The sequence below is a fragment of the Stigmatopora nigra genome, chromosome 14 (genome assembly GCF_051989575.1).
Source record: "Stigmatopora nigra isolate UIUO_SnigA chromosome 14, RoL_Snig_1.1, whole genome shotgun sequence".
NCBI classification, from domain to species: Eukaryota; Metazoa; Chordata; class Actinopteri; order Syngnathiformes; family Syngnathidae; genus Stigmatopora; species Stigmatopora nigra.
The window spans coordinates 8,038,506-8,048,681 of NC_135521.1; the positions used below are offsets into that span (position 1 = coordinate 8,038,506).

The 10,176-nt window shown below is 39.7% G+C and overlaps 1 protein-coding gene across 1 annotated transcript; it reads left to right on the plus strand.

Annotated features, from left to right (window-relative positions):
- The first annotated feature begins 5,940 nt into the window (after positions 1 to 5,940).
- Positions 5,941 to 9,653, plus strand: phox2bb (paired like homeobox 2Bb). The gene is made up of 3 exons (XM_077733470.1): positions 5,941 to 6,541; positions 7,057 to 7,244; positions 8,233 to 9,653. The coding sequence occupies exons 1-3, from the start codon at positions 6,301 to 6,303 to the stop codon at positions 8,668 to 8,670; spliced, it is 867 nt and encodes a 288-aa protein (XP_077589596.1). The 5' UTR covers positions 5,941 to 6,300; the 3' UTR covers positions 8,671 to 9,653.
- Positions 9,654 to 10,176: the final 523 nt, after the last annotated feature.

A 10,176-nucleotide genomic window follows, 5' to 3' on the forward strand; every position in this document is an offset into this window, starting at 1 on the left:
GAACAGGGGGTACTGTAATTATGGCGGTGCTTCCTCTCGGCTAGACCCTCCGCGCCCACCCGCCCGCGCAGCGCCATTAAAAAGCTCTCCATCATTCTCTGCGCCGCCTTGTCGCCTGCCGCTCAGATGACCATTAATCGCCTCATTCCAGTAAAGGCGGTCCGCGCGCACAAAAGGCCGCTGTCTGCCGCTTAATGCATGTGTGATTAAGCTTTGAGGCATTATTAGCCAGCAGGTCCTTGTATAAAGGGGCCACATGCCTTCAGGGGGCCCGCGGACAGGGGGTGCGCCGTGGAGAGGGAAGGAGGGAGGGAGCAAGTTAATGACACTGACCCTCACTTCCCCAACAGCTATTCAATTCAACAATAATAACGGGTCACGCAGCTGATTTATGGGGCCTAATCGCCGTCGATTGCTCATGCGGGGATGGGGTGGGGGGGTCCTAGGAACGTAAAAATATGCTTTGACCTGCTGATGCAAAACTGATGATGCTTCAAAACAGTTTCTAAATTATTTTGGAAGGAATATGACAATCAGATGGAATATCTCGTACAGGAAATGCAAATGTGAGCAATGGGATATTCAAAGATTTACCCCAAAAATAGAGGGTGCATTTTATAGGGAATGGATTTTGGTGAAATTTTAGGTTGGGGGGAAAAAGGCACATTTTTTGTTCAAATCACGTAATTTGCACTTGAAAAAACTGTACAAATTTTGATGTTATACCAATATTCATTTCCAGTCATTTCCAGTGGAGGAAAAATGTAAAGATGTTAATAGTAAGTGACCTAAAAAAATAAATCTACAGAAAGTGACATAAAAAGGCCCTAAAATCAAGAGGTAATGATCCCAAAAGGAAGTGACCAAAAACCAACAAGGAGTAACCCCCCAAAAAACACGGAATAGACACTAAAATGAAGGCATTGCAGCCATTTTGACCAAATGGATCAACGGTAAAGTGACCAATGCACGTATGGCAGTCCGAAGCGAGACATCCCGCACGGCACGGCCACGAAGCACAGTGAGCGCGGGCGCTGGCCAGATTGAATTACGAGTTTATTTACAGGCCGAAATCTCATGAAGGCCATCGGGCAGCCGCGTTAAGCGGCCGACCGACCAAAACGATGACAAGGGCTCCCGATAAGAATTTAATCCCGACGATTTTATGAATCAAATTCCTGAGCGTGGGGCAAAGAGATTTAATGATCACATCTTCTTCTTCCCCCGTCCAAATCGGATTTGGAAGGCGGGTCGATGGGCATTTGCCTGCGTTAATGTCCACGTGGAGCTCCGAGTCATTTAGGGATTGATCCTCTCGCTCGGCCGTGCCAAGGCCGCGTCGGAGGCTCCTGCGCTTCCTGATCTCATCCACGGAATGAGATTTTTATGCTAATGCAAAAGGCCCGCTTACTCACTTAAGAGGCTGACGGTGGGGGAGAAAGATGCTGAGCTTTACGCATCTCAGTCTTTGAGAATCCTCTCAATGGTCATCAAACGATGACGCCATGCAATTGTCTGTCCTCGACAAAAGTCGAAATATTGCAAGAAAAAATGCATTAACATTAGGAGGTTTAAATAGGCAATGTAATGTTATAAGGGGGGGGTGGTGGTCATGTAATATTAGGCATAATATTAGCTGCAAATGAATCTGAAAAAAATGACATGAATGATGTAGAATTAGAATTATCCTCGTCTATGTATTTAATGTTGATGTGCCAAAAGAGTAAGAATTTCCTTCTTTAAAATACTGATTGGCAAACTGCTTTGTAAAGTACATTGTAGTCAATTCAGCAAAATTAACCACACTGAATCCATACATATTACATAAATATACCGCAAATTTTCACATAGTATTAGATTTTAATCTTGTGATATTACGTAAAATAACATTATGACTTTATTCTCACAACATTCAGTAAAGATATGGAGTAATCTAACTTTAATATCATATGACAATCCATTTTTTCTCAATATATTATGACTTTAACTTGTAATATTAAATGCATGACTTATTCTCATAAGACTAAAATTATTATTCTCGTACACCAAATCTTTTTGTGTGTGTGATTGTGTGTAGCCCAATACTCATCATATCATTTAATGATAACCATTTTCATTTCATTGATGTGCTTTTTAGTTATTAATTGATGAAAATTTTGAAATGATGAAAATGACTTTTCCAAACAAAACGGTCAATTTCGTCTTAATGGGGCCTAGAGACCCAATTTTGAGTAGACCAGTGAAATTGGTGTCAGGGCCTGAGATTTATTTTTTATTCCATCATTGAAAGAGTTTTGTAGGCTTGGTTTTGTACACCATGGAAGTCTGTCCAATTTAATCAAGAAGGCTTTTCATACCATGGCACAACCTTCCGCGAGCAAGTCTGAATGCATCGGTGACATGTTTTCATGCTGGTGCGTATTTCCTGAAGGCCTGTGTGCGTGCGTGTGTGTGTACGCACAAACTAATTGAATTGGCTTCTTCTCCAGATGTCACGTTCCATCTGCGTGCTGGGAAACGCAACGCTTTTTCAACCCGTCTCACTTACTTTTAAGTCACATTTGTCATTGGCTCCAAAACAGGACACCAAGAACTCACATTTTTGTTGATGTTTTTCAAATTTAATTTTAGGCAACTTTAGAATAAAGCATACATTTATTTTAAAAGATTTCCCTCACAGAAGTACAATGTAGTATTAGGATCACAAATGGGAAAAAAAGTAGGACTAGGAGAATAAATTCATAATATTATGAGAATATTGTCATACCATGTAATACTATGACTAAAGTCTAAATATAACCATATTTGTATAGTCATACTTTACATCAAATTATGATGAAAAGTCACAACATTACAGCATTAAGGTAATCTTAGGTATTTTACATTGTGCATTATGGTTTTGGTTAAAATGAAATTTAAAAATAAGGGTTACTTAGTACAGTAGTAGCGAATTTAGCTAAATTAAACACACTACCTCCATACATATAATACTAACATAATGATAACATTAATCTTATAACATTTCCAATTTTTCTTGTAATATTGCGATTTATTCTCGTAAACCATATTTTTCTTTGTGTGCCCTTCATTGTCTGACATAGAAAAGTGCATTTTGTCTGATCATAATGATATTCCTGAACTACAAATACTTTTTTGTGTTGCTAAATAATGAATATATTTTGTCATAATCATTAACAAAGGCCACATGTTTTATATATATATACTATTGTGGGCAAAATTTTGAAACTTACTTTTAGCCATGTTGGCAATTGAGACATCAAGCTAAAAGGTTGTTGTATGAATACGTACATATTAAAAGTGAACGAGCGGTGATATTAATGATGACAATGAGAAGTGACAGGGGGACCCCTCTGGCCCAGCCCCTCTTTAACCCACCACAATGGCATTCCTGGCCTCGGTTAAATGGAGGGGAGGCGTAAAGCTTTGTGTTGTGATTTATTGAAGTGAGGAACATCTTCATCTATTTTATACCAGCGCCCAACCACGTCACCCTATTTTAGGAGGACCTTCATGTGCAACTTTAATGGCCGCTACATAGACTACATGGCTTTAATGATTTACTGGGGACAACATGCAACAATAGTTACCAGTCCAACAATAATGGTACACACTTGATTTTTTTGGGTCACTTTTATATGATATATTTTTTTAATCTTATATTTTGGGAAAATTATTTTAACTGTTTCAGTGTTTACTACAGTGCACATATGCTCAAAATTGCCATTTAAGACTTTAACTGTGTGTAGGCTAGTGATTATTTTTTGACCATTGAAAATACTTATGTTTTAGTATTCATATATTAATTTATATGGGGTGAATACCATCCTAATTCGCACATTAATGGGTCTTGAATTGAATTGAATGGCATTGTTTTATTTATATGCTTGTTTCATAATTATTTGTAATAATAATGTATGAATACTGTGTATCATGGTTTTATTTGGAAAAATATACTTTTTTTTACCGTACGTGTAAATATTTATACACTAACATCAAATAAGTCCTTAAAATATTTTGTAATAAATGTTGTTTTCCTTTTTTTAAATGAAATGGTATTACTTGTTTAACATTTGCACTTTTAATTTGAAGTATTGGTGAAAATGAGTGTACAAATTTGTTCGATCATCTTATTTGGACTATACAAACTGAAATTTATGGATAATTTAATATCTATATATTGTTTATCATCTTCATTTTTTCTGTAATTTCTATATAAATGTGTGTGTGTGTGTTCTGCATGTGCATCGTAGATATCGCTGGTTTGGTAGAGACAGATGTGCCTAGTATTATGACCTGTGACTTGCAGCAGGTGTAAACATGGTAAAAGAGAAAAAGCAAAGAAAAGAACAAAGAAAATGGAGTTGGTGAGAAAGAAGAAATCAAAAGAAGGTGGGGAATATAGGGGTTGGACGGCAAGAAGGGCCAGCTTTTAATTGCGTTTGGACTTGTGCTTCCTTTTGAGCCTTATTCGATTACTTTTGCTGCCTTTGTGTGGCCGCCAGACGCGTGGAGGGAGGACGGTGGGCGCCGTTCGGACCTTTTCCCCCTCCGTAATCCAATTAGCTCAATTCTCCTTCTTCAGGCCTAGAAATGTAGCGAGCTCGTTCGTGTCAGAAAAGAACCTGCACGCCATTTACATAATTTGTTGGGCAAACGAAGCAAAATGGTACAAAACGCAATGCAGGGGGAGGAGATGTAACAAATGCCTTTTTGTTGCAAAAGACATGGGCTATTTTTGACTAGGAAATTTGAACAAAATATGGTTTTTAATAGGTCTGTCAGAATATTTTCATATTTTAGGAGGAGAATCTGCTAGACTTGAAATGTGCTTGTTTGAATGGGTTTGGCCTCTTGTTTACATTTTTTTTAAAGACATGAAAGCATTAGAGGAAGCAATAAAGACAATTAGGAAGTCAATTGAATGACATTTAACAATGAAAGGTGGATTGTTTATAATTTATATGAACTCACTTGAAAAAAAAGCTAATTTTTCAAATGAATTGAGATTATGGGAGGCCAATAAGACCCACAAAAAAAATAGGTTTTTTTCCTTCATTCATTTTCTGCACCGCTTTACTATTAATTATTCATATTTTGGCTTCATTTTCTGTAGCAACTGAACCAGATACATGATATTAATGCTATTTAATTATGACAATAACTGTTTTTTTAACTTACATTTCATTGATTTATAAAGATTGTATATTCCAAATAGTGTTAGTTGTTAGGTTTGTGGAAATTATTTACTTATATATATATGTTGAGTATTTTTATGCTGATTTATAGTAAAATTAGCAAAAGTTAGACAGCAATAGACGTACAATCACATTGAACAGGAATCAAATTACAATAGTCATTGCACATATTCATATGCATAACTTCAATTGCACACTATAAAGTTTACACCACAGTATTTTAGTGACGTACTGCAAAATTCAGAATTTCTTTCAACGCACCACGCAATATTTTCTTATTGGTTTGCAATTGACAACGATAGACATCCCATTCCTTTTGACTTGGAAGGTTTGGCAGCAATCAAATAGGAATAAATTCAGAGTCACTTCTTATGTTACCACTATTCTAATTTTGAAAATGTAAAATTTGTAAGCGATCCAAACCGAACGCTTGCCCTTAAAGGCTCTTATATAGCTAAATCGCATGAGGGCGAATCATCGCCTTATAGGCAAGTGGGGAAGATTGAATTAGATGCCCCCCCACCCCCTAAAAAAATAGGGGGGCCACTCCTCGGCTCCTTTCCTTTGCCTGTAATGGCGCTATTGCTATTGCATTGCAATTAGAGGTGCAGCCACGTAGGGGCGTGGGGGTGGGGGGCTTACTTCTCGCGTCGGATGGGTTGGATCAATGATGCTGCAGCTCGGACGATAGATAGACTGATGACTTATTGTCATGTAAAGCAGGGAGGCAGCAGCAGAGCTCGTAGTAGGAAAAGGAGGACGGAAGGAGGCAGTGCACCAGCTTTTGTCCGCGCTGATGATGAGCTCTATATGCTCTGGAGACCTCCGGCGAGGCGGCTCTTAGGGGGCTTTTGACAAAACGCGACTGGGCTGCTATAAAGGGGGCCACTTTTGGAGCGGCCGCCGAGCAGTCAACATCAAGCGCACAGCCCTCCCCCCAAAATAGTAACAATCCCCATCAACAGCATCAGCAGCATCAGCACCAGCATCAGGACCAGCATCCCAGCCACAGCCGAAGCAGAAGCCCCCCGTTTTCGAGGATTTCGCCCAATTCTTTTCTCCCCCGGGTTCCCCCCTTTCCCAAATGTATAAAATGGAGTACTCTTACCTCAACTCGTCCGCCTACGAGTCGTGCATGGCCGGCATGGACACCACCAGCTTGGCGTCGGCCTACGCGGACTTCAGCTCGTGCAGCCAGGCCGGGGGCTTCCAGTACAACCCCATCCGGACCACCTTCGGAACCACCGGCGGATGCCCGTCGCTGGCGCCCGGTTCCTGCAGCCTGGGTTCGCTGAGGGACCACCAGAGCAGCCCCTACGCTGCAGGTAAGCACGCCGGGACATTTGCTTACACAAATGAAGGAATTTTTTGGGGGGGCGGGCGAGTGGGCTCGTGCTTTCGTGTTGCGAGCCTAATTCGGTTACCAGCGCGTGTCACACCCGAAAGCCTCCAACAGAATTATCCTATAAGCCGCCCTAATGTGTTTACTTTGCGATGAGACGAATAATTAGATAAGCAAAGAGCAAAACTCATTATTGGAGACTAAATTGGGAGTCAGCGCGTGAGGCGAGCGCTTATGACAACTTGAGCGGATTTACGCCCGTTTTGACAGGCAATAAAATACTTTTACATGGAAAAGTCACTTGTTGAATGCTTAAGTTTTTATTTTTTAATCCCCTCCCCTACATTTCTCCACTAAGTGTGAAGCTATTCAAAAAGCACGCTGTGGTATATTTCGTCATTTCATCTTAAATCCCTTCGCCAGATTGGATGCCTATTTCCGTCTAAAAGTTAAAGCACTGACGTTGATGCATGATTTTCTTTTCTTCCTCCCCCGCAGTTCCATACAAGCTGTTCACGGATCACGGGGGTCTCAACGAGAAGCGCAAGCAGAGGCGCATAAGGACCACCTTCACCAGCGCGCAACTTAAGGAGCTGGAGAGGGTCTTTGCCGAGACTCACTATCCAGACATTTACACTCGGGAGGAGTTGGCCCTCAAGATTGATCTGACCGAAGCCAGAGTGCAGGTACGGTGGGAAAAACATTGTTATTTTCAACATAGGCGATTTGTCACTTCATTTCAAAGTTGCATTTGCTAAGTCCGATTTTTAGCTGATTTAGAAAAATGTTTTGGATCCTGAAATTCAACTGAAACAGTTTTATAGTGTAAATGGGGAGGAAAATGGCTATGAATTTTTTAATATATCGGCTTTAAAATTATGTGGCTGAATTTGAAGGCTTCTAGTTTCTAGTCTTTTTTCATTCTGTTAAAATATTTGATTCATTTCAATTAACATTGGAGTTCAATCATATTTGTACATTTTATAATTTCCCAAAAGCATTTGGATTTTTTCACAAATGTAGTCATTCAAATAAAATGTTTTTATTTTCTTTAGGATTAATGTAAATATTTGAAATAGACTTACATTGGTGCAAAGATGAATAGTGACCGAGTGTTGCTTACTTGCACTGTATATATACATATATAGAGCTAGCCTTTAATTTTGGCTTTAAAAAAATATCACCACCATTAATCTAAGTGCCCTTTATCACAACAAAATTGTACTTACATTAATGCTGGTGACTGGTAGAGATCGTTGTCTTCTCAGTGGAAATGGACGTGTAGCACCGTCAATGGCAGGCTATGAAAAGAAATGTTCATATAGTGTTATTAGGTTGTAAAACCAGTGCACTATTTTTATTCAGTTTCATTCAGTTTTTACAAACATGACTTAATTAATATATTTATTTAAGTATGTGAAATTCATAAAAATATAATTCTAAAAGTTAATGCAATACTAAAGGACAATATTAATTAGTAAGTATAATTACTAACGGTGACAATATTACCCCTGCCTTGAGTAAAAAATAAATTCAAAAAATCAAATGAGTTCAATTGCTAATATGAACATATTCAGGTTAACAATATCTCAAAAAGGCCTACCTAGGATTACTGTATTATTATAATTATTTTTGTCATTTAAAATTAAAGCAATTTATCGGCTTTATCTGCAGGTTTGGTTCCAGAACCGGCGGGCCAAATTCCGCAAGCAGGAGCGTGCGGCTGCAGCCGCCGCCGCCGCTGCCAAATCCAGTTCCGGCAAAAAATTGGACCCGCGAGACGACGACAGCAAAGACGCCAAATCCACCGACCCGGACAGCACGGGAGGCCCCAACCCGGTTCCCACCTCCAACTGCGGGGGCCCTAGCCCCACCGGCGGGCAAGTGAACGGTGGCAACGGCGGACAGGTGGATGCCGGAAAGGGCGTCGTGTCGTCCGGCATGGGGGTGACGGGGGTAGGGGTGACGTCGGCGGGTCAAGGCTGGGCCCCAGCTCCGGGGACCATCACCTCCATCCCGGACTCGCTCGGCGGGCCCTTCGCCAGCGTCTTGTCGTCCTTGCAAAGACAGAACGGAGCCAAGGCCGCCTTGGTCAAAAGTGGCATGTTCTAATGACTGTCACAGACTGATGGACATTTCAAACCTGCTAGTTTTGTCCTCCTTTTGTGTGGCCTTTGCTGTACTTATCGAAAGCGTTCCTTTACACTTCCGAGCGAGCGAGCGGGCCGGAGCGTCATTGGCTGCCGTTGAAGGCCATACACGTCCAAAAGATCCACCTTTCCACCCATTAGTTGATCACTGTAGTAAAATTCAAAACATTTCATTCACTCAATTCAAATAGATGGCAAGTGCCGTTAAAGGTAGCCAATGATTTCATTTTCTTGTGTCGCGTCTCCTCACAAAATCCACGGGGGTGCCACAGGCAATCCCAGGTAATATTGGCAGTACACCATCAATTGGTTGCCAGCCAATCACGGTCCAATGACTGAAACAAAGACGCACATTAGTTTATTACAAAGAGACAAATTCAACCCTCCCACTTGAAAAGGATTGGACGTCTATCGCTATCAATGACAGCCAAATGGGTTAAAATGTTTTCTTAAGGAATGAAGTTATCACACATAGCTTTTATTTATCGGTCCAAGGTTGGATTTTTTCTTTTTAATACACAAACGACCCTCTCTAATAATAATAATAATAATAATAAAAAAGGCACAAATACAGCAAAGCCCCACCCCCCCTTTCCCTTCCTTCATGGACATGAATTTCTGTTTTGTGAGTCTTTCTACTTCAGTGTGTTTGTGGCTCCAATTGTAAAGTGTTCAAATGTATTCTTGTCTCCTGATAGTTGAATTGTAGGCGCGTAGTCTTCATTTTATGTCGGAGAGTTTATTTTTTTTAAAAAGGGAATGTATGCAAATGTTGTATTTATTTAATTTGCATGTTCTTTTTTTTAAATCTCCCACTTTGTTGTGAGTGTTATTGTCTGGAAGGTTATTTATGTTATGTTAGGTACTGGATACTTATATTTAAGAAGGGAATATTTCTACGTGTGCACATAGTTTTCCAAGGTATTGAGATGGTTGTTGATGATACAAAAAAAAATAATTACCGCAAAAAACAAAAGGCCTTTTTTTGTTTGTTTGTTGTTGCAGTTATAGTAAGAACACACATCTACTACTATATATTGACATTTGGTTGCCTTTTAAACCATAAAATAATCCTAAAAACCCTTTTTTTCACACGATTCCGATCTCGTATGATGTGATCAGGCTGATGAAAGTTTAAAAAACACAAACTAATGCCGACTTTGGATGATTTTATTTATAAACACATCTTTGTATTGACACAGTGAAAGAAAGAATACATCTAAATGTTGTGATAGTTTAGGTGACTACTACAATAAATACACAAAAAGCCTCCACAGTACAAGAGGGAGAAGCGGGAAAATATTGACAAGAGGAAAAAGCTCGGCAAGCACATTGGCTATTGCTTAGATTTTTGAAAACCCTTTTTTTTCTTCTTTTTTTCTTTTCTTTTGGTTTTAGGCTTAAACGTGCATTTCATTTGCATTATTTTTAAAACATCTGCAGCACATTGAGCAGCTCTTCAAACGCA